The sequence below is a fragment of the Vombatus ursinus genome, unplaced genomic scaffold, assembly GCF_900497805.2.
Source record: "Vombatus ursinus unplaced genomic scaffold, bare-nosed wombat genome assembly UNPS02010320.1, whole genome shotgun sequence".
Classification (NCBI taxonomy): Eukaryota; Metazoa; Chordata; class Mammalia; order Diprotodontia; family Vombatidae; genus Vombatus; species Vombatus ursinus.
Genome location: NW_020950098.1, coordinates 7,290,000 through 7,315,834, shown reverse-complemented (window position 1 = coordinate 7,315,834; position 25,835 = coordinate 7,290,000). Strand labels below are relative to the sequence as shown.

Genomic DNA, 25,835 nt, shown 5'->3' with positions numbered 1-25,835 from the left:
AACACCCCCCACACAAGTCTTCCCAAATATATTCCCTCAATCTATCCCATCTCCACTTTCTACCTAATTCATCCTTCTTATCTCTGCCATGTTTATCTTCTTTATTTATAGATTTGTCAAGGCATTCTTTGCTCTAAAACCTTCAGTATTTCTCTCTTGCCTCCTGAATAAAGCTGAAACTATTGTGACAGTGAGAGTAAATACTATCTCTTCTAAGAAGTCTTGTCTGGAAGAGACTCATATAGATGTTATCCAAGAGTTCAGCAAGTGGTGATATGGTTGGTTTTTTTGTTTTATTTGTTTGTTTGGTTTTGGTGATATGTTTTTAACTTGTACTTTTTGGACTGTGTTGTGATAATCCTGAAAGAGAAGAATTGGAAGAGTAAGTTCACTCTCCATTTTGGAACCACGTGGCCAGCCAGGGTAGATAAGTGCATCTGATTTCTGAGGGATTGTTTTCCTAGTCATTCTTTTTGATACTATGATGAGCAACTACTGTTAATATTGCTGCTGCTACATGGAGGAAAGTATAATGCAATGGTTACAAAAACAATGCAAATGAGTACCTTGGAGAGCAGCTCCCATTAACTTTGCAATTCTCCTGAGCTTTGTCCCTTCTTCCATTCCAAGAGATGAATGGGTTAAAGCTAGAAGTTGATTCTGCCTCTGAACCTAGTACTGACAGCCAATGGTTGCTTCCAAACCCTCCTGAAATTGCTCATTGTTCTTTCTTTACTATCATTTTACTTTCTTCTTTATACGTAAAAGGAAATCTGATGGCATCCAATCTTTGCTGATATGATTAACACAGGTAGAGATTTCAGAAAAGTCATGGATTTTTATAAATGACTGTTTTTAGCAAGGCTGAGGCTCAGAGAGGAGGAGTAATGACTCTATTGGAAAGTCACAAATACAATGGGAACATGTTGAAATAGTACCTTCTAAGATGGCAGAAGTTACATGAACAAGAAAGTCAATAAGTAGAGTGATCAAAAATATAAATGCAAAATGACCCATAGAGGTAGTAGAGATAAGCCTTTGAGGCAAAAGCAAGTAAATATTTGGGAAAGAGGCAGGAGTGTGCTGATAAATGTTTAACAACTGGCTCTCCCAAAAAAATCCAAAAATGTATGCAAAGCACACTTTTAAGTTTAATCTATATTATTAACATTTTCTTCATCCTTTAAGTCTCAAAGATCAACAAAACAATACATCAAGCCCTGATTGTAGCATTTGCCAATTTCCTAGTGTAAATGCTCATGAAAGCCACTACAAGGTGGCTCTTGAGCACCTCTCTCAATGGAGTTCTGTTACCAATGCTTACATATAGGTCTCTTTCGTCTACCTCTACCAAGGTACCTTCTCCTTAGTCAAATGCTACATATGCCAAGGGATACCTCCCTTACTTTCCATTGTGTTTTTAACATGATGACCCTCTTAAATCTAATATATGGAGACTTATATCCATGTATTTGTCATAGGTGGATACCTTGTCACAGTAACTATTACTGCCCCTCACACACTTAGTAGATACACAATGAACACTTGTTAAATTTAGATTTGAACCTAGAAGTAAGTGAATTATAGAAGGTGGCTGCAATATATTTCATCTTCATAGGATCCAAGAACCCTCCAAGTATTGCCATCAGGGAAACTAAGTCAGGAACACATTGGAAATGGAATTGTCCCTGATGTACTCTAGCAACAGAGATGAAGCTACATGAGAGTATGAGGATGGAAGTGGTGAGATTTCAGGTTCAGTCATGTTAATCTGCCAATCTCCTTTGCTTTTATTGTTTTTGCTTTTGAGAGACTTTTTCTCAGCCATTTGGGACAGAGAACCCCAAAAGAGAGATTGGAGAGCCTTGCCTGCTATGTGCAACGGATGAAACAGATTTTCAGAGTCATACTTATTGACAGTAGAGGATTGTTATTATCAGGAAAAATTCCAGAGGGGTAGAAGCCTATCAGTTGGAGCTGAAGAAGTGAGTAGAACAGGGTGGGGATCAGAGGCCAAACTTTCTCCCTGAATTACCCTTGCTTTTTATTATTTTTTTTTAAAGCTCTAAGATCCATTAGTTTAGGTCCCACATGTCTCTTCATTTATATACTCTTCCCAGTTGGGAGGATTCAGGGAAGGAGACAAAGAACTAGTTTGGCAGATGCCTCCCTCTGGGAAATATTGAAAATGTTCCCTGAATTTTGCTGTCTAATAAGCCATGTTTCCACTATGAATTGAGTGACTATGTCTTACTAATGAGTGTGTATGGGAGTAGGAGGAGGTCAGGAATGAGAAAAGAGAGAATCTAATTGTGGGGTGTAGGAGGGGAATTGTAGATTTTTCCCATTTTAATAATCTGGAGTAATATTTTATATTAGCCCCTAGGCTACAATTCAGAACCCAGTCAGCATGGATTTTTTAGATAGATCATTAACTCTGAGGCACAGTGGTTGTGGGAGAAAGGGTAGTCTAGAAGCTTGCAGCTTTGCCACTGGAAATGCAGCGGTCTTTTAAGGAAGGCTCTTCTACATAAGATCCAAAGCAACTTAGATGGGACCACTTGGTTACAGCTTGAAAAGAATGTTTCCTGGTGGATAAATTATACATTGTATTCATTCCCCCGCAAGATAATTAATTGATACTCTACCTCCATAGTATACAAGCAGAGTTGGACAACTGCTGATACTTCAATACCCCAGGGTTTGATATTCTAGGTGTCACATATAGCACATACTTATACCATATGATACTAATTGAAAGCATGAATTTGCTATGTTGCAATAACTCCCTTTCCAAAACTTTAAACAATTAATAAAGTAGCATTTTAAAAGATTATTGATAAAAGTGATACAAGGAAACACTTGTGACACATTTGAATACAAAAATTCTATTACATATTTATGTAGAGTGGCAACATGGTATGATGCAATGGTTCTCAAAATGTAGTCTGGAGACCTAGACCTTTCAGTAGATCTGCAAAGTGAAAACTATTTTCATAATAATGCTAAGGCATTTTAATTTCTAATACGGTAAATATTAATAGATATAATTCAAAATAACAAAAGCTCTTTGGGAGATCCTCACTAATTTTTAAAAGGGCAAAGGAGTTCTGAGATCAAAAAGTTTGAGAAATGATATTATAGTCAGTCAATAGACATTTGTTAAGCACCTACTATATGCTGATGCTGTGCTAAGCACTGGGGATACAAATACGAAAAGAGACCATCCCTGCCCTTAAGGAATTTACAATCTAGTGAAGGAAGATAACACAAAAGGAATCTGAAAAGCGCTGGGGAAGGAAGGAAGGTACCCAGTGAAAGGGCATGATGGAGAAGTCCAAAGAGTACAGCCAAGTGCTGATAACTGTTTTTTTTTTAAAAAAGTATATGAAGCAATTGAAAATGTTTTTTTCTGGATGGGAACCAGTTTTTCAACTGACACAAATCTTCAGTTCAGATTTAGTAATTAACAAAATTGGATAATGGATATTAATTAATTGCCAATTCAGTGGTGGTACAGAATCATTCACTGAAAAATACTATAATTTTGATAGTGTGATACAACTTTCTAATGAATTATATCTTCCTAAGTGATATAATAATGACAAAAAAATGACTGAATCTGGCTTACGTTTATGAATAAATCCTCTTAAAAAGGAAAATAAATGTCATGAAATCTTTTCAAGGGAAAAAAGAATTGCAGTTGTAAGGATTGATTATAATGGGTAAAGTGACTCCTCAATTCATTCAATCTTATTGCCAACAGAGAGAGGGACAAGCTGAATAGATAGGAGGGAGAAATTGTTCTGCCTTTTCTCTGTTGAGCTTAAAATTACAGCAAGATAACTAAATTGATGTGCTACATGGACAATGAGAGATGTGGTATTAGATAATGGGGTTAGGTGAATATAGCAAAGGTCAGTGTAAGGATTGTTTGTATGTCCTCATTAAACTGAAAAAGCAGTTATTTCAGAATAGTAATGGCAGGTGGAACTTTCCAAAGTTGTAGTCCAGGCCTGATTTAAGTGGATCTAATGATTCAGGTTTGAGATTAAAATGAAACTCTTGTATATCATCTTACAGTTAACAAAAGAATGTTCACTTAGCCCCAGCATGGAAAAAATATTCAGTAAGGATAAAACATCGCTGTAGCTTCCCTCCTCTGTGTTGGCCATATCGGTGCCCCAGTTAAAGGTCTACTGGAGTTGATTCTGACTTCTCATGTGCTTTGTGAGCATAGGAAATTACTTCAATGGTTCAATTCCTTAGGCCAGTTAAGTCTTAAGGATGATTTCAATACATTTTAAGGAAAAACTAGCCTAGACTATGGGGGGTAGAGTCTGAGGATATTGATCCCACCATACCCACCCCTTGGTAGCTCAGTCCTAAAGATCTCTTTCTGTCTTTTTCTCTTACTTCATTTCTCTTTTTTCCTTCCTTCCTTCCTTTTTTCTTTCTTTCTTTCTTTTCTCCCTTTCTTTCTTTTTCTGCCTTCTTTTCTTTGTCTCTGTCTCTGTCTCTCTGTCTCTCTCTTTCTGTCTGCCTTTCTCCCCCCCAACACCTTTAAAAAGGGGATATTTACCTTGGAAATATAGTCAGAATAAAAGAAAAAAGAGATTTCTCCCCAACAGCTGTGGGGCATACTCTCCCCTATAGTATTTGGTCCTTTGAGGAGAGTGGGTTTAGACATTACTCAGTTTCTACAGAGCATTTGCCCTATCAAGGTCACATAGCTGCTGGATGTGTCTGATTTTTAGTTACTGCTTGGGACTTTCATGTTGGATTGGCTAGCTACAAAATCCTGCATGGATTCTATTGCTAGACCTTATGGCCAGTTGTTCTGCTGGCCTTTTGAAGAGCAAAAGATTGTAGTAACTTCCAATCTCCTCCAGAACTTCAGAATTGATTTAATTTTCATTTCTCTAATTATTAGTTATTTATAGTATTTTTTCATGTGATTTTTGATCACTTATATTTCTTCCTTTGAACACTGCCTAATCATATCCTTTGGCCTATATAATCATATCTATTGAGAAATGACTCTTATTCTTATAAATTTGAATCAGTTCCTTATATATCTTGTATATGAAACCTTTATCAGAGAAACTTTTAGTCTTGTATATTCCCCAAATTAGAGTCTCTAGGGAGGACACAGGACTACCTTGTATAACTGGTAGAAGGAAGGAGGCATTTATTAAGTGCCTACTATGTGCTAAGCACTTTACAAATATTATCTCATTTGATCCTCACAACAACCCTGGGAGGTAAGTGCTATTATTAAAATTCTCATTTTATGATTGAGAAAACTGAGGTAGGCAGCAGTTAAGTGATTTGCTCAGGGTCACATAGCTAGTGTCTGATACCAGGTTTGAACTCAGGTCTTCCTGACTCTAGGCCCAGTGCTCTATCTACAATGCCATCTGATAGTTTCATGGTGTACATGGATTTAGGGTTAGGGTTACTATTATTCTCAAATATAAAAATTATGTAAATTCAACAAATGGCAGTTTGTGACATTTGTCATATTGAGGTCACAGTTCTTAAAGATACAGGGCATGTTCACATGTCTTCAGTTGCTAAATTCCCACAAAGAGTTTGCTCTCTAATCTCCTCAGGTCAGTAGTGGCTATCTGAGCATATGTAGCCAGCACCCTCAGAAATACTACGAGAAGCACTGCAATATCCTGGAGGCCAGGGTACCAGACTTCTGTATCACCCAGGGTTCGCCTTCCTCTGCATTACCTTCATCCACTTCAATGAGGCCACTCCAATCCAAATGTTGTTGACCCAGACTGACTCAGGCCAGTCCAATGGTTCAGATTCAGGATTGTCACAAAATTAGATACTCATGGACAGTCTAACTGCAAGTCAATTAAGGTTTGTTCAATCATAATATGGAAAGGATATTCAGCATGGATACATCACTAATTCACTTGGACCTATCTTCCCCACTTCTCCTGTGTCATTTAGAAGCCTAAGGGAGGAGCTCTTGACTCCTTACATGCTGGCTTTTGTAGTGGCTGGCTTATTCCTTTAGGCCAATTAAATTTCAAGCATAGTCTCAATAGCATTTAAGGAAAAACTTGCTTTAGATGCAATACAGTTATAAATGCTGTTCAGTAAAGGAAAGACATGTTCTTTATCTTTCCATTTACAGGTTAAGTTTTGCTGATATTTCTTTTCAGTAGCTTATGAAAGAATCAGTGAGGGAAATATACAACAGGCCAAGTTTCTTTTATACTACCAGCAACTTCTGTTCTGAAAAGGATCCAAGTTGTATTCATGAAAATAATTGAAACGGTTTTGGAACTAGCAGGGACCTCATGATGATCTGGTACAGTGGAAAGAACAAATGGATTCTGTGCAACAATTGTTGTTGTTCAGTTGTTCAGTCCTGTCCAACTCTTTGGAACTCCTTGGACCACAGGATTCCAATACTGTCCATGGGGTTCTTCGCAAAGAAACTAGAGTGGTATGCAACAATACCTGCATTCAAATTCTCCTCTGTTACTATGTGTGTGACCGTGGACTCATCACTATATTTCTTGGGGCCTCATTTTCCTCTAAAATGAGGGGGTTGACATAGATGTTCTTTTCTGGCACTAAAATTTTGATCTAGTCCAACCCCTTTGTTGACAGATGTGGATACTGAAGCCCAGGCCAGGTCTCCTGTATTTTAGGAATTTTAATTCCATGTTGTTAGGTTACATTTTCCATTTACTTTTTTTTTGTGGTTTCTAGCAAGAATTATCAGGTAGACTCCTGTAGCAGGAGAGTATAATGGGAGTTCTGAGGTATTGGAAGGTGATGATAAATATCAAGGAGAGAGTATACACATTTCATGGAGTACTTATGGAATGAGGTATCTGGCAGCCCAGTGGATAGAGCACTGGGCATGGAATCAAGAAGGCCTCCAGTTCAAATCTGGCCTCAGATATATACTAGCTATGTGACCCTGGGCAAATCAAATTTGTTTGCCTTGGTTTCCTCAACTATAAAATGGGGATCATTCCAGGGTTGTTGAGAGGATCAAATGAGATCATATTTGAAATAAGTGCTTGGCATAGTGCCTGGCACATAGTAGGTGCTATATAATTGCTTACTTACTTCCCTTTCCCTCAGCCTAAAACTTGACCTCCTCCAGGGAGCCATGTGTTTCAACGCTGAAGGCCTACTTACTTTAATATGCCACCCAGCAAGCCCTGCATGGTCCTTGGTCTCCGACCCTATTAAGGGTCCTTTTAAAAAAAATTAACCTATACACATTTTTGTAGCCTTTAACAGCTTTCCAAACTATTTCACATGTGTTATCTCATTTGATCATGATGACAACTGGATGAGACCTACAGCCCCTTCCAGCCCTAGTATTCTATACTCCTTATGAACCCTACAAATTAGAAAGGACTGGCATCATCTCCATTTAATAGATGAGGAAATGGAATCTTTTTAGAAAGAATTGTAGGAATCTTAATCATTTGCTTCTAACATCTGAGAAATGATTGTGTAAAACCATTTTGTGAAATGTGATCTTTTAAATGATTTCATAAATAGCAGAAGCAAAACTGCTTTGCTCCACTTTTACTTAATTTAGACTGCTCAGTCTAAGTCCAAAACTATACTGCGCCAGTTTCTCTAGGGATAGCAATACAAAGTGCAACATTTTTAAAAAATATATCTAGACTGCAAAGTGTAAGCACCATTCACTTTTTAAGAAGTATTAATGATTATATACTTTTTTGATAATGCATAAATTTCAGCTAGCTTACTAGTATCTCCCTTTAATCACACTCAATAAATATTTGCCAATGGGGCAACAAGGTGGCTCAGTGGGTAGAGCATTGGCCCTGGAGTCAGGAAGGACCTGAGTTCAAATCCGGCCTCAGACACATAACACTTAACTAACTGTGTGACTCTTGGCAAGTCACTTAACCCCAATTGCCTCACCAAAAATAAATAAATATTTGCCAAGGTATGTTGAAATATACTAGAGGTATGAAAAATATTGAGTGCAAAGATGTTTATAGGTATTCTGGAATTTATAATATAGTATATGTTCTGAAATGTTATGAATACTAATTGAAAGTTGGTTGCACAAAGTAAATGTCCACCAATTGGAGATTGGCTAAATAAATTTTGGTACATAGATGTAAAAGAATAATACTGTGCTGTAAAAAAAAAATGACAAATGTAATGAATATAGAGAAGTGTGGAAAGATCAAGATGAACTGAACTGATTCAGAATTAAATAAATAGAGCCAAGATCTATATACAATGACTTTTGCTGTTGTTTTGTTGTTTCTGACTCTTTGTGACTCCATTTGGGGTTTTCTTGGCAAACATTCTGAGGTGGTTTGCCATTTCCTTCTCCAGTTCATTTTACAGTTGAGGAAACTGAGGCTAACAGAGTTAAATGACTTGCCCAGGGTCACACAGCTAGTAAGTGTCTGAGGCCAAATTTGAACTCAGGAAGATGAGTCTTCCTGAGTCCAGGCCCAGCACTCTATACACTGCATTACTTAACTGCCCATACACAACGACCACAACAATGGAAATGGAAACGACACAGCCAACAACAAAAAATAAATATAACAGAATTATAAGATCAAGTAGGACTCTAATGAAGAAATCAAGTGAGACTCTACCTTACCCCTTTGTGGAGGTGGGAGGTCCATGGGTATCACACGTTGCACATGTTTTTGGACTTTCTCAATGTATTGATCAGTTAGTTACGCTGACTTTATTTTTCCCCTCTAAAAAAACAAACAACTCACTGTTGGTCATATTGAATGACTCTCAGGGAGAGGGAGAGAGAAAGATACATGATGATGTAAGAAATAGAAAATATCAATAAAATATTGTTTTTAAATAAGGAAGTTGACTGCATAGGGTGGGATAGTGTTGGGTAACACCTTATTTTACTCTGGAGTGAGTCTTTAAATAGGTACCAAAGCTTACATAATAATAGACAGCAACCCCCAAAAACACATCTGTCAGCTATTCCACCTGAGATATTCATCTGTCAGGTATTCCTTCCTTCACAAAATTCACACATCCCAGTAATTATAATCACAACCATAGCTAGCATTTATATAGGTCTTTAAGGTTTGCAAAGCACTTTATATGTGTTGTCACATACCAAATATGGTCCATAAAGGCTATCTGGTCTACCCAAAGTCGGCATAACTGGCATCCATAATTGTGAAAATAGGAGTAAATATTTCACACCACTATCCCAGGAACTCCCTGCACCTTACTGGCTAATAAGCCTTTCCCTGTATCTCTGCTGTAATTTTTCACTGAGGTGGAGCCCTGAATCAATCCAGTTGGCAGCTACTATGGGTATCCCATTGTTACATTCTACCACCAACCATTACCTTTCACAGCCAGCTTCTTTCTGTGTAGATATTTCTCTCTTTCTCTAAACTTTTCCTCTCTTTGTTTCAACCTTACTATATTACAAATATCTCTAGCCAGGAAAGCAGATTCTAAGTGGTCTCTTTGCCATATCCTTTTGTTACAAACCCTTATGCTCCAGGCCTAATGATCCTTCAGTAGGAGCTAACTGTGTTTTGCAATATGTCTGCTGTGGGATTGTAACTTTGATCTCCTCACAAACATTTAGAAGAGACATTTTAAACACTCACACACACATACTCCCACACTTATGTTTGGCATTACAAAATGCTCCCCTGATCCCTCGGGACTGGGGGCATCAGGAAGCCAAGGAAATGAAGGACTGAGAATGGAAAGGGTAAGAAAAAAATAAATTCAAGGTTTCTGTGGGAACAAAATAAATTTTTTCTAATGTTAAAAAAAAAAAGTTCTCTCCGTCTTCAACTTTACAGTGTAGCAAGTACACTTTGGCTCATTCTCCTAGAGCTAGGTTAACTACATCTTCCTGACAGGGTTCTAGGGCTACCCGGAGCGACTTGGAGTAGCTCTTCTCTATTGCCATCAGCTCAAGTTTCCACCAATTGTGTTCCTCATCACTGTTAGCCTCTAGTGAATAGCACTCCAGTACCATTTAATTGCTTAATATCAATTAGCTTGTACAAAGGGATATTTCTTGCAAAGATGCAACAAGAACAAAACCAACATATACCCCCAATATCTTGGAGGCATACTTGTCTGCTGCTTCTTCTCAGTCTTGGAAGAGTGGGCTCCAAACTTAGTTGAGTTTTTTTTTTCAATAGCTGTGGTTCCCCCAAGTTCATGTCCAGAGGAATAATGTCAGCTACCACTGGGCTGGATCACAAAGGTCACTCCCAAAAGTCACTCTTTGCTCACTGCTTGCATCAATACAGACCCGTCTGCAAAACCTAGATGCTGGGATACCAGGATACCTGCTCTCCAATCCCTTTACCTAAAACAGAAAAGCACAAATACCAAGACAGGCAAAGAACCAAGGCCTGTATTCATTAGGTCACATGTGGGCATTGATGAGGAGGTCCAAGGTTTGTCGCCTCACAGAATTCTCTCACTAAACACCGAACATGAACAGTTCCAAGAGATCCACTAAGAATGCAGCTAAAGAGCAAAATGGCCAAGGTTCAGCTTGCGAGTTCTTTTCAAATTAATTAAATTTCATTTTTTCAATTATAAATCATTTTTTTCTCTCTCACCTCCCCCCACCTACCTACTGAAAAACAAACAAAACTCTTGCAATAAATATAGTCAGGCAAAACAAATTCCTATACTGCCCATGTCCAAAAATACATATCTCATTTTGTATATCAGTCCCTCATCTCTCTTTCAGGAGGTGGGTATCGTTTTTCCTGGAATTTTGGTTACTCGTATTGACAAGAGTTTTCAAGTCTTTCAAAATTATTTATTTTTCTGATTTTTATGTGATAGTATAAATTGTTCTGATTTCGCTCATCTCACTGTGCCTCAGTCTATAAATGTCTTCTCAGTCTATCTCCTTTTTCATTTCTTACAGTGCAATTATTCTGGGATGGGTCAATCCCCTGGTATTTTAACACTGGAGCAAAATTAGATCCTTGTACGTCATTCAACAGTTAGCCAAATATGTGGTTTATTTAGTCATGGCAAAAGAAGGATATTCAACAAGGATAAGTATTGAGAACACCTTGAGCTGATTCAGCTAAGTGAGTCCCTTTTGCCTGAGACATCCCCCTCTGATCTACCAGCCACAACCTCCTTATGGGTTCTTTGTACTTAGGTGAAGAAGAAGTGATATCAACAGTCTAAGCCTCTTAGTCCCAGGAGCCAACCAACTCTTGAATAATGTTTTCATAGCTTTTGGGAGAAGCTAGTCTAATTTCCAAGGGGGAAAGAGTTAGGATATTGCTTCTCCCATAGCAAAATTATTCTATTATATTCATATATCACTATGTGCTCAGCCATTCCCCAATTTTTGCATATCCCCTTTGTTTCCAGTTATTTGCCACCACAAAAAAAACTTCTATAAATATTTTTGTATATTTAGGACCTTTTCCTCTTAATTTGATCATCTTGGGATACAGGTCTAGTAGTATTACTACTGAATAAGGGTAGGCACAGTTTAATAACTTTTGGGACATAGTTCCAGTATCACTTTCCAGTATGTTTATACCATTTCATTGCTCTACCAAAAATGCATCAATGTACTGTCCTTATTTTCCTATTGCCCCAACAACATTTGTCATTTTCCTTTTTTGTCAACTTTGTTAATTTGACAAGTGTGAGATAGAACCTCAATGTTGCTTTAATTTGCATTTCTCTAGTTATTTTGGAACATTTTTTTCAGATGGTTATAGCTTAAATTTCTTCCCTTGAGAACTGCCTCTTTATATTCTTTGACCATTAATCAATTGGGGAATGGCTCTTATTCTTATAAATTTGAATAAATCCCTTATATATATTGGAAGTGAGAACTTAAAAAGAGGGTGCAGTGGGCCTGGAGTTAGACTAGTCTTCCTAAGTTCAAATCTGGACTCAGACATTTCTTAGCTGTGTGACCCTGGGCAACTCACTTAACCCTGTTAGCCTCGGTTTCCTCAACTGTAAAATAAGCTGGAGAAGGAAATAGCAAACCACTCCAGTACCTTTGCCAAGAAAACTCCAAATGGGGTCACAAAGAGTTGGACACAACTAAAAACAACTGAACAACAACATTTTATGTTTACGTTTACCCTATTCTCTTATACTGTTTCTTCTTAGCTTCTTGGCCCCTTTTTACACAGAAGAGGGGCATAAAGCAGGAGTGTGCTCAACACAAATGCTTTGTTTGATGCAAACAGCTTCCACTGTCCTGCCTCTCTTTTATTCCTCTCAACCTAACCCCAATCACAGATTCTTAACCTTTCTTTTTTTTTTCCTTTTAGCCTTCTTTACTCATGTCACTCTGCACTTAAGATTTGTTTTGCTTATGACTACTCCTTACCTATATTTGCCTTCCATTTCCCCTTTCTGTTTCTTCTTTTCTCTGTTGAGTGTATTTCTGAACCAAACTCTTTGTGTATTTTTCTATGTATTTATGTGTGTGTCCTAATCTCCTTTGACCAGATAAGATGAAAGTGAGGTTCAAGTGATACCCATTCCTCTTCCTCCTTATTCCTCCCCTTTTCTTCCCTAATGTATCCTTTATCCTCTTCCCTTCCCTTTATTCTTCTGAAGTCATCAAAATACAGTAACAAAAACAAAAAAACAATTCCTAGACCTTTCATCTTACTTAACTCCCTCTATGACCCCTGATGACATTATGGTTTTTAGAATGCAAACACTTCATCCTCAGAGTATTTTCCAATTGCTCACTTATGTTTACCTTTTTGTGTTTCTCTTGATGTGTTTGTATTTCTTTTATTTTATTTTTTTACTTTTTAATAGTACTTTATTTTTTCCAATTACATGTAAAGACAAATTTTAACTTTCATCTAAAAAAATTTTAGGTTCCAAATTTTTTCCTTCCTCCCTTACTTCCCCTGTCCCTAAGATGGTAAGCAATTTGATATAGGTTATATATGTACAATCATTTAAAACATATTTCCATATTAGTCATGTTGTGAAAGAAGAAACAGACCAAAAGAAAAAAACATGAAAAAAATAAAGAAAGTGAAAATAATATGCTTTGATCTGTATTCAGACTCTATCAGTTTTTTCTCTGGATGTGGATAGCATTTTTCCTCATGAGTCCTTTGGAATTGTCTTGGATCACTGTGTCGCTGAGAATAGCTAAGTCATTCATAGTTGATCATTATACAATGTTGCTGTTATTATGTACAATGTTCTCTTAGTCAAGCAATATATCAATTATGTATGAAATCATGCAAAACATATTTCCATATTAACCATGTTGTAAAAAAAATGAAAAATTTAAAAAATGAAAAAATTATACTTCAATCTGTACTCGGTTCTCCGAAATTCAGTTCACCAGTTCTCTCTCTGGAGGTGAGTAGCATTTTTTATCATGAGTTCTTTGGACTTATCTTAGGTGATTATTGTTCAGAGTAGCTAAGTCTTTCACAGTTTATCACTGTGACAATGTTTCTGTTACTGTGTACAGATGTGTTTGTATTTCAAAGTTTCTATTCAGCTCTAGTCTTTTCCTCAGGAATGCTTGGAAATCTAATCAAAAGTCCATTCCTGCTCTGTCCTCTGCCTCTTCTCCCCCCCCCCCCCAATAGGTTGCTATTCAGTGTTGCTGGTTATTATTTTTAGTTGTAAACCTTTGTCTTTGACCCTTTGGAATATCATCCTCTGTGCTCTCCACCCTTCTATAATGGTAGCTGCTGTATCGTATATCATCCTGACTGGTTACTCAGAACTTGGCCTCTTTCTGGAAGCTTGCAGTATTTTTTCTTTGACCTACAAACTCTGGATTTTGGCTATGATGGTCCCAGGAGTTTCATTTGGGTTTTTTTTTTTTTTCCAGGAGGTGACAGGTGTATTCTATTTCCACTTTGCCCTCTGGTTTTAAGAGATCTGGGGAGTTTTCTTTCATTATTTTAAAAAATATTATATTCAGGCTTTTTCTGGGGGGGCAGGCAATCATGCCTTTTAAGTATTCCAGTGATTCTTAAATTTTCTTTCCTTGTTCTGTTTTCCAAGTGAGTTTTTTTTTTTTGTTTTGAGTTAATTGGGGTTAAGTGACTTGCCCAGGATCACACAGCTAGTAAGTGTCAAGTGTTGGGTCTGAGGTTGGATTTGAACTCAGGTCCTCCTAACTTCAGGGCCAATGCTCTATCCACTGTGCCACGTAGCTGCCCCTCAAGTGAGTTTTTAAAGAAACTAAGATAACTTAAGTTTTATCCTATTTTCTCAATCTTTTAACTCTGCTTTAATATTTCTTGTCTCAAAACCATTAAGTTCTGCTTAGTCTACTCTAATTTTCAGGGAGCCTGATACTGGGAATTCAAAAGTAAGGTTTTGTACCTCTTCTACTAAGCTGCTAATATTCTTTCTAAGTCTCTTCTCCATAATTCTCATTTCTATTCAAGTCTTTCCTCTAATCCTCTTATTTCATTTATAATATTTTTAATTCTTAAAAACTCTTGCATAATTTCTTCTAGGAATTCTAATTGGTCTATGGACAAGCTGTGTTTTTGAGGCTTTGCTTATAGCTGTTTTGGACTTATTCTTTCCTTCTGGGTTTATGTCTTGGGTATCCTTGGCATCACAAGAGCTGTGTATATTGTTTGTTTTCTCATTCTTTCAGATATCTACTTTGAGAAACCAGAGCGTGGCCGTGCTGAGTGCTCTAGACACCCCGTTCAAACTCTTGGCCTCTCTGGAAGATTGCTGACTTCTGGTCCTGGTACCAAGTCTCCAAATGGCTCTGGATATCTTGTTCTACTGGCATATCTCTGAGTCTATGATCCTGGTCCATTCTTAAACCACAGTTCATGTCTGGTCACTTGCCTGTAGGTCAAACTTGCTGACTCACTCTAGTTTTTCCTTTGATTTCCCTGTCAGTCTCAGTCTGGCATTCTTCTTAGTTCATTGCTGGAGCAGCTGTAGAGAAAGTTAGGCGGTACTGTTTCTTCCTACCTGATCATCTTGGCTCAATTTCATTAGTCCTTTTTCAAATGCATCTGCAACCAACTTTGGTTGGAACATTTTATTGACCATGTGGTTAGCTAACTAGAACCAGCTGCAAAATGTCTACACATGTTCCATCTTTCCAAAGCACTTCCTTGAAACCATTACTTGTCCTCATGACTCTCCCAGAAGTAGGTTCCTGTCTTCCTCCACATTGGGAGAAACCATCAGAGACATTCTGGGCATTTAACAATCCCCATTAAAATAAGATTACATTCTTAATATTTTGAGTAATATTCCATATGATCTCCTAGTTAAATTCTGAATCCAGTAAGTGTGGGTTTAAACTGCTCAGGGATGCCAAATTGTGAGTCATGCGCCAGTGGGACAGCAGCCTAAGAGTTTTCAGGTAAATGCTCTCTGGGATACCAAAGGTTTTTGAGGCAATGAAGATAGCTACCCAAAGGGTGGCTCAAGGAGGCTGCCACCTGGTGGACAATTCAGATATCACTCCAGGGACAATTAATACAGATAACAGATGGTAAAGACAGTACATCTGCCCATTTAGACCTTCTATTACTAGTGTCCCAAGTGTTAGATGTTTCATACCCCAAAAGAATGTAAGCTCTTTAAGGGCAGAGCTAATATTTCCTTTTTGTCTTTGTATCTTCAGTACCTAGCACAGAATAGGCATTGTTGATTATTCTGAATCAAGGTCTGCTTAGCATAGTAGAGATCCAGCCTCAACCTGGATTCAAATTCAGTCTTTGTCACATACTGACAATATAATTCTGGGTAAGTCATTTAAGCTCTCAGTGGCCCCCAAGTAGCTCTCTAAGACTACAGAACTGCAGAGTAGCTGACCATCTGGTTTAACAGACTGGCTGTTCCCTACATGGATGAAATCACAAGTCCAGACCAAAACATTTTTCTTCTCTATCCAGCAGATTTAGGAGTGGAAGGGATCTCAGAGTCATCTCCTCGTTTAAGAGATGCAGAAACTCAGGCTGAGAAAAGTTGGGTAACTTGCTCAGGGTCACACAACCTATCTTTGAACTCAGTTCTTCCTAATTCCAGCCAACCTACACTGAACAGAAAGTTGGACCCAGAGTCGGAAGGGCCCAAGTTTAAATCTAGCCTTACACACTCACTAGCTGTGCCAACATTGGGCAAGCCGCTTGTCAGCCTCATTTTCTTCATCTGTAAAAAGGGGATAACAATAGCCCCTCCTCCCAAGCTTCTTGTGAAGATCAAATGAGACAATATTTCTAAAGTGCTTTGCCAACCTTAAAGCACTCTATAAATGCTAGCCATTATTTCTTTTAAAAGAGCCAGAATTAGAATTTGAATTTAGGCTCCAACTCCAGTACGTTTTCCACTGAACTCAAGCTGGCTCCCAACAGTGCTGGTTGCACTAGCACTGCATGCAGTAGGAGCTTAATGTCTGTTGCACTGAAAAGGCTCATGTCAGATTCTTCACGACTCCACTTAGTGGTTTGTTTTGTTCTGTTTTTTTGCAAAGATACCTTCTCCAGCTCATTTTTACAGATGTGCAAACTAAGGCAAACTGGGTTAAATGGCCTGTCCAGGGTCACACCGTTAGTATCTGAGGCCGCATTTGAACTCACGGAAATGAGCCTTTCTCATTCCAAGCCCAGTGCTCTCTGTGCTCCTGCTATTTATTTTTAACTCCATTTTACTGATGAGGAAGCTGAGATTCATTCTAAACCGCCTCTAACAAACGCCTAGATGAGTGGGCGTCGGCCTTCGGCTCCACCGGCTTCCGCCTTTAGCCCAGGAAGGATGCGGCTGATCGACCTCCTCAGCCCGACTTCAGGCTCAGGGCTAGGACGGGCCAGGACGGCGGGCGCCTGCGCACTCAGCTCCGGAACCCTCGCCCCGCCCCTCCGCGTCCCCGCCCCTCGCCGGGCTCCTCCTCACCCCTCCTCCGGGCCGTGGGCTCGCGCAGCCAGAGAGGTCGCGTTGTGCGGAAGTGCGGCTGACGTGTCCCGGCTGCGCGGGGGATTGTGGGGAGACTCGGCTAATGGCGGCGGAGAGACGGAGCGCCGGGCACAGCGGGCGCTGAAGCTTCCTGCCCGCTTGGCCGCTGGCACCGCCGCAGCGGGAGGAGGCGGGGGTGGGCCGCTGGCGACCCCAGCAGCTGTCGGTGCCGGGGCCGAAGGGCCGCTCCTGCAGGCCCGGCGGAGCCGAAGGGCCGAGACGGGAAGAGGGCGAGAGGCGGCTGTGGGGGCCCGCAGCCTCGGGTCTCCGCCGCCACGGAGCCCGGAGCGAGGCTGCTGCTGAGGGCGTGTGAATCAGCAACCGGGGGACGGTCGTCCCGGAGCTCGGGGGGATCATGTCCTGCACGAACAGCCCCGAGGCGGTGAAGAAGCTGCTGGAGAACATGCAGAGCGACCTGCGGGCCCTGTCCCTGGAGTGCAAAAAGAAATTCCCACCTGTCAAGGAGGTAGGAGGGGCTCGGCGGCCGCCACGGGGCGTCGCCTTCCTGGCTCAGCCCCCACCCCCGCCTGGCCTGACTCTGACCCTTCCACCTCCCCGAGTGGGCCTGGGGGGCCGGGACCTAGCCTCCTCACTCGCCCGTCTGCGAGGGGCGAGGGGCGAGGGAGAGAGGGTCTTCGTTCTCCTGCCTCTGCCCCGCCACGCCTTCCTCTCTCCTTTCTCCCCTCTTCTTCTCCCCTCCCCCCATTTCAATTTACAGTAGAAGTTTGTGAAGGGAGCGGGGTTAATTTAGTCCTAATGACCCCCACTAGACTTCTCCCCCCGCCCCCGCCCCCCTTTTTTTTTTCACCTTCCGAGCTAGCTGGAAAAGTTCAGTGATGGGTGAGCTGGCCCAAATAGTTTGGATCTTCTAAGACTTGAGCCCCCAACTGTCCCGTAAATTTGTGATGAAAGCTACATAATTCACATTTGCAGAGTATATGAGAAGTCGCATGTGCCCTTCCACTCCTACCCTAGGTACCCCAGCACAATTTTCTTAAGTATCTTTACTTATTTTCTTAAGTGTCCTTAATGCAGTTTTCTGCTTTTGCATCAAGATTTTTGGGACACCTTTTTGAGCTTTTAATAGCTGAAAATGTCACTTAAGACTTTGGGATACCCTGTAAGAGGAACATACTTTTAGACCTGGAAGGAATCTTAGAAATGATCAAGTTTGGGGATTCTTAATCTTTCACGTGTCTTGGACTTCTTTGACAGTCTGATGAAACTTATGGACCTCCTTTTCAGAATAACTTATAAACTAACTAAAATACATGAGATTAGAAAGGAGATCAGTTATAATGAAATGAAGTTTTCAAAATATGTGAAAAAAAGTTCACAGACTTCCAGGTTAAGAGCCCCTTCTTCTGTTTACAGATGAGGAAACTGAAGCCCAGAGAAATTGAGTGATTTACCTAAGGTCACATGGATAATAAGTGACAAATCTGGGATGTTAGATGCTGGTACTCATTTTAATTTTAATATCAGGAAACATTAATGAACTTTTGAACACTAACCTCTCCACTCCCTTGCTGACTTTAATTATTATCTCTGTGCTGATGACTCCCTGATCCTAAGTTTCCATCCCTAGTCCCAAATCACCAGTTACTTAACTGATTATTTCTAATTGCATATATGTCTTATCCCTGTCTTAAACTCATTGTGGCCAAAGTTGAACTTAGTATCTTCCCCCTCAAATTACCACTTTCTGAACATCCGTGTTTCTGTCAAAGGCACAACAGTTGCTTAGGTGTCATGGTGTCATCCTCAACTCAAAGATTTACTAAGTGTCCACTGTATGCCAAGCACTGGGAATAAAAAACAAACTGTCTTTTGACGGTCCCTGCCTTCAAAGAACTTACAATATAATGGGAGAGACGACATGCAAACAACATGTACAAAACAACTATATACAGAATAAATAGGAAATAATCAACAGTGAGAAGGTGTTGGAATTAAGAGGGGTTGGAGAACGCTTCTAGTGAAAGATATTTTAGTTGAAACTTCAGGGGAGTCAGGCAGAGATGAGGAGGGAGACCTAGGGGATGGTCAGAGAAAATGCCCAGAGGTGAAAGATTTAGTGTCCTGTCCATTGAACAGCCAGAAAGCCAGTGTTACTGGGTGGAAGAGGACTTGTTGGAAAGTAAGGTATAAGAAGGCTGAAAAGGTAGGAGAGGGCTGGTTATGAAGGCTTTGAATCTCAAACAGAGCATTTTGTATTTGATCCTGGAGGCAGTAGGAAGTCACTGGAGTCTATTGAGTAGTGAGGTGGCATGAATAGACCTGCGCTTTGGGAAAATCACTTTAGTAGCTGAATGGAGGATGGATTAGAGTGGGAAGAGCCTTGAGGAGCTCACTTGCATGTACTCCACAAATCTGCTATGTTGTTAAATCTTGTTTCTACCTCTCCAGCATTGCTTGCATTATTCCTTGATCTTACTACTCATATAACCCACTCTAGTTCAAGCCCTCATCACCTCGTTTGGACTATTGCAATAGCCTCCTAATTGGTCTTCCTGTCTCAAGGTTCTACCTATTCCTAAACAGAGTTGCAAAAGTGATATTTCTTAAGTGCAGGTCTCAATGTGCCTTTTTCCTATTTAGTAAACTACACTGGTTCTTCACTTCTTCCATCGAACATAATCTACTCTATTTGCTATTGAAAATCTATCACATACTGGTCCCAACCTACTTTCCAGCCTTAACATTACTCATCTCTTCTTGCAATCTCCAGTCCAGCCAAATTGGCCTTCTTTGCAGTTTGTTACACAGGACATTCCAGCTTTTGTGTTTCAGTGACTTTACACTGACTGTCCCTCATCCCTGGAATGTGCTCCCTGCTCACCTTTGCCTCTTGTTTCCTTTAAAACTCAGCTCAGCCACAACCACCTATAAGAAACATTTCTTGATCCTGCCCTTTATCCCAAAATTATCCTTATGTTTATGTTTATATTTGTATTTATTTTATTTATATATTTATATTTAAATATAAATATATTTATATTACCCTTTTGTTTATATCCTGTGTATACTTATTATTGCACATCTTTCCTGATAGAACCTAAGTTCAAATTACTTAACCTTCCTGGCCCTTAATTTTCTCATTTGTAAAATGAGTGGGTTGGACTAGATGAGCTCTGAAATCCCATCCAACTCTGGATCTGTTGTGTTCCTTGAAGGCAGGAGTTGTTTCATTTTTTTTCTTTAAAACTTCTCTGCCTAGCATAATGCCTGGTACATAGTAGGTGCTTAGTAAATGCTTTTTGTTTGATTACTTCTGGGGGGAAACTGCATGTCTTTATTGTTGTTCAGTAGTGTCTTGACTCTTCATGACCCCATTTGGGGTTTTCTTGGTAAAGATATTGGAATGGTTTGTCATTTTCTTCTCCAGCTCATTTTGTAGGTGAGAAAACTGAAGTAAACAAGGTTAAATGATTTGCCTAGGGTCACACAGCTTGTACATGTCAGAGGCCAAATTTGAACTCAGATCTTTCTGACTCCAGGCCCAGCACTCTTATGTATAAAATTGGTATGGTCACAATCACTGTCCTTCCCTTTTGCTTCCCAGTTTGGGGCATCAATAGCATATAAAGGTCAGGTTGGAGTAAGTTCAGTTGCATGCTGTGTTTTTTTTTTTTCTGATAATTATTCTTTCTTTGAGCTTTATGAGAGGATAATTTGATTTTTAACTGTCCATAGACTCCGTGACTTTCATATCAGTAATAATGTTTCTTTTCCTGACTCTAAACGTTATCAGTTTCATTTTTTGTGATGTTAGTGTTTATCATGTCCAGTGCCTACTGGTTCATAAAGAGAAAGTATTCCAGTTGTAATAGGCATGAGAATTCTGTGTAGACGGTGAGTCTTTTATCTTCTCATTTTTTATTTTTGACCCTTGATTTTCAGTAAAAATTTTTCATCATCTATCTTGCTTTTGCATTGAAGTCACTGAGTATCAAAGTATATGTTGATTTAATTTGGAGAGTCTTAGAAATTTTCTTTTGTTGTTAGAAATAGAATTAGGGATGATTGAATTGGGATTAGAAACAGATTGGTGTATAAACTGCAGTTGTTTTCATGATGGTATTTTTGTAAATATTATCATGAACTTTGCAATAAGTGATGATCAAATGTTCTGTGAAGTGATGTTTGTTGATTCCTTTGGATACATGATAAAGTCAACTCATTTATTTACCTCTCCAACAATTTCCCTCCATCTATTAAAATGAGAATGACAATATTGACACAATTCAGTCCCTGAAGTATGTCATTTTGTTGACCGTTGCACAAAGTGATCACATTTAGAGTATTAATAATGAAGTTAATATTTATAAATGGTCTAAAAACCATGTGATTCTTAGTAGCCTTTGCCCCCTCTTTCCTTAACTTTGCTACTGTCCTTGCAAAAGTGGAAGGGGATTGCTTAGGACTGAGGACCATTATATATTTTTTGGTTTTTCATAGGTGGCCATGGATTTGTCAAGTGGACAACCTGGTGGCAGTGAAAGTGACTAAACTGGCATAGGCCTCTGAAAATACAATTCCCAGGACTATACTTGAACCCCTACTAGGATATATGATTTATTTATTTATTTTTGTTTTTTTTTTACTGATAAATTCTCAATGTAGTAAATATTTTTGATACACAGTTTAACATTTAATATTTTAGAGAAGAGACTATGAATAGACAATTTTGCTTATATAAAAATAAAAAGTTTTTGCTCAAGCAAAACTAGTGTAGCTAAAATTAGAAGGGAAACAAGTAATAGAAAAACCTTTACATCAAATTTCTCTGATAAAGGTCTCATACAGGGTATTTCTTTCTCTCTTTTTTTTCCTGTTTCTTTTTATTTATTTTTTTTAAAATGAAATTCCACAAGATTTTGAGTTCTAAATTTTCACCCCATCTCGCCCCTTCCCCCACCCCAAGATGGCATGCATTCTAAATACCCCTTCCCCTAGTCTGCCTTCTCTTCTATCTCTCCCCCCCTTATCTTATCCCCTTCCCTTTCAATTTTCCTGTAGGGCAGGATGGATTTCTGTACCCCGTTTCCTGTATTTCTTATTTCCCGGTTGCATGTGAAAACATTTTTTTTAAACATGTGTTTTTAAAACTTTGGGTTCCAAATTTTCTCCCTTCCTCCCTCCCCACCCACCCTCATTGATAAGGCAAGCAACTAAATATAGGTTATATACGTGCAGTTATGCAAAACACTTCCATAGTAGACATGCTGTGAAAAATTAACTCTACTTCCCTTAATCCTATTCCGCCCCCCCCATTTATTCTATTCTTTCTTTTGACCCTGTCCCTCCTCAGAAGTATTTGCTTCTGATTACTCTCTTTCCCAGTCTGTCCTCCTCTCTGTCATTCCCCTACTCTCTTGTCCCCTCCCCCCCCCATTTTCCTGTAGGGTAAGACAGATTTCCACACCCGATTGAGTGTGTATGTTATTCCCTCCTTAAGTCAGATCCTATGAGAATAAGATTGACTCATTCCCTCTCACCTTCCCCCATTTCCCCTCCACTGTAAGAGCCTTTTCTTTTCTGTTTTATTTTTTTTGTGGGATAATTTACCCCATTCTACCTCTCCCTTTCTCCTTCTCCTAATATATTCCTCCCTCACCCCTTAATTTTATTCTCCAGATCTGACCCCTTCATTTTCAACTCACCCTGTGCCCTCTATCTATCTATATCTATATATACATACATATAATTTTTTCCCCTCCAACTACCCTAATACTGATGAAGGTCTCATGATTTACAACTATCATCTTTCCATGCAGGAGTGTAAACAGTTCAACCTTAATAAGTCTCTTATGATTTTCTCTTTCCTGTTTACCTCTTCATGTTCCACTCGAGTCTTGTATTTGAAAATCAGATTTTCTGTTCAACTCTGGTCTTTTTATCAAGAATGCTTCAAAGTCCTCTATTTCAATTAATTACCGTTTTTTCCCCTGCAGGATTATACTCAATTTTGCTGGATAGGTGATTCTTGGTTGTAATCCTATCTCCTTTGCTCTCTGGAATATTATATTCTATGCCCTGCTGCCCTTAATGTAGAAGCAGCTAAATCTTGTGTTATCCTGATTGTGTTTCCACAATACTTGAATTGTTTCTTTCTGGCTGCTTGCAATATTTTCTCCTTGACCTGGGAACTCTGGAATTTGGCTACAGTATTCCTAGGAGTTTTCCTTTGGGGACCTCTTTCAGGAGGAGATTGGTGGATTTTTTCAATTTCTGTTTTTCCTCTGGTTCTAAAATATCAGGACAGTTTTCCTTGATTATTTCTTGAAAGGTGATGTCTAGGCTCTTTTTTTGATCATGGCTTTCAGATAGTCCTATAATTTTTAAATTCTCTCTCCTGGATCTATTTTCCAGGTCAGTTGTTTTTCCAATGAGATATTTCACATTGTTTTCTAATTTTTATTCTTTTGGATTTGTTTTACAGTGTCTTGACTTCTCATAAAGTCACTAGTTTCAGTTGCTTTATTCTAATTTTTAAGGAAGTATTTTCTTCAGTAATCTTTTGGACTTCCTTTTCCATTTGGCCAATTTTGCTTTTTACGGCATTCTTCTCCTCATTGGCTTTTTGGACCTGTTTTGCTATTTGGGTTAAGCTATTTTTTAAGGTGTTATTTTCTTCAGTATTTTTTTGGGTCTCCTTTAGCAAGCTGTTGACTTGTTTTTCATGATTTTCTTGCATCACTCTCAGTTTTTCCTCTACTTCTCTTACTTGCTTCTCAAAATCCCTGTTGAACTCTTCCAAGCCCTGGGACTGATTTCTATTTTTCTTGGAGGCTTGGATGTAGGAGCTTTGGCTTTGTTATCTTCTTCTGGTTGTATGTTTTGGTCTTCTTTGTCACCAAAGTAAGATAATATAGTCTGACTCTTTTTGCGCTGCTTACTCATGATCCCTGCCAGTTACTTGAGATTTAAACTCTTTGTTAAGGTAAAAGTCTGCTTCCAGTGTCCTAAGCTTCCGGGGTTTGTACAGCTGTTTTCAGAGGTACTTCTAGGGACCTGTAAATTTTCAGTTCTTCCAAGGTGGTATGGTAAGGGGCAAGGTGTTTCCTCTCCACCACCACAACAAACTCCACTGTGCCAGCTTTCCTTCTCACCTTGGGATCGCCCCTCAGAACTGTGACCCAGATCCAACCACAGGTAAAGCAGGAGATTCCTGCCTCAGCACTGGCAAAGAGATCCCAGCAATCCCCCTCTGATCAGCTACTCTATTCCCCCTCAGTCTGTGGGCCACAAGCTCAGGAAAAAGCCGAGGCCCCAGGCTGTGCTCCAGACTTGCGGCTGAGACCTAGCTCCTTCCTCACCACAGTCACAGACTTTTCCCCACTGACCTTGTAAGTTGTCTTTGGAGTTCAGGGGTTGAGAAGTCTGGAAACTACAACAGCTGCCCGCGATTCAGTCTTCTGAGGCCTGCTCCAGGGTCGCTGGCGGCCTGCGGGCCCACGCTGAGCTGTGCTGCTCTCCCTACTTGGTGCAATATACCTTTCCCATCAACCATCCAGGCTGTCTTGGGCTGGAAATTTGTTTCACTCTGTCTTTTTGTGGGTTCTGCTGCTGTAGAATTTGTTTAGAGCCATTTTTTAGGTATTTGGAGGGCTTTGGGAGAGAGCTCAAGACAGTCACTGCTTTCCCTCTGCCATCTTGGCTCTGCCCCCTCATACCTATGATTTATTTTAGTTATAGTCATAGTCAGTTAGCATTTATTAATGTGCCAGGCACTTTGCAAAGTGCCAGAGATACTCAGCCCCAGCTCTCAAGAAGTTCACAATGTAATAGGGGAGACAGCATGCAAATAACTATGTATACATAAGATTCATATAGGATAAATTGGGGGTAGTTAGAAAGGAAGGCTCTGAGATTAAGGACTGAGATAGCTAGTGAAATGCACCCATTAGACTTTAAGTTCCTTCTTGACACATTTTTTAGGTGCTTTAATACATGTTTATTGACTGACAGTGGAGAGATGGTGTGTTTTTGCTAGGAAAAGCAAAGAGACCAGTGTCACTGGATCGAATAGTACTTGGACATTCAACCTTTTTTTCGTGAGTATGAATTATTTTTAATTTTTCTGAAGCTATTTGGGAATAATGGAGTGGAAAACTGTAGGAAATGCGGTTGATGAGATAGAACAGGGGTGGGGAACCTGCAGCCTCCAGGCCACGTGTCTCGCTAGCACCTCAAGTGTGGCCCTTTGACTAAATACAATTAGCTGTCATTTTACGTAATATCTCTCCTTTATGACCCTTTCTCTCTTCTGACAGTGTCACAATGAGGGCTGGTGTAAGCCCTCATCTCCTCACACCTGAACTTCTGCAATAACCTACTAGTTGATATCCCTGCCTCAAGTCTGTCCTCACTCCAGTCCATCCTCCATTCAGATGTCAAATTGATCTTTCTGATGTGTAGGTGTATCTCTAACCATATTATCTCCTGTTAAATAAACTGCAGTGGCTCTCTATTACCTCTAGGATCAAATGGTGCGTTTGGTTTTTAAAGCCATTCATAACCTTGCCCTTCCTCCCTTTCCAATCTTCTTAGACCTTACTCCCCACCTCCAAGTACTATTTGATCCAGTGACACTGGTCTCTTTGCTTTTCCTAGCAAAAACACACCATCTCTTCACTGTCAGTCAGTCAAAAAACATGTAAACATCCGATTACAGAGGAAACAAATTATATTAAATGTTTATCAAAATATTTTTCTTTTAACATTTATTATATATTTTTAACATTCATTTAAAAATTTTTGAGTGTCAAATTATCTTCTTCCCTGCTTGCCCCGCCCATTAAGAAGGAAAGAAATATGGTATCAGTTATATGTGTGAAATCATGCAATAC

General features: G+C 39.5%; 1 protein-coding gene across 1 annotated transcript in view; it reads left to right on the top strand.

Annotated features, from left to right (window-relative positions):
* The first annotated feature begins 17,230 nt into the window (after positions 1-17,230).
* Positions 17,231-25,835, top strand: part of MON2 (MON2 homolog, regulator of endosome-to-Golgi trafficking) — a 144,250-nt gene continuing 135,645 nt past the window's right edge. Inside the window, exon 1 of the mRNA XM_027854154.1 lies at positions 17,231-17,446. Within this exon, the coding sequence (XP_027709955.1) occupies positions 17,336-17,446 (111 nt within the window). The 5' untranslated portion in view covers positions 17,231-17,335. The remainder of the gene's footprint in view (positions 17,447-25,835) is intronic.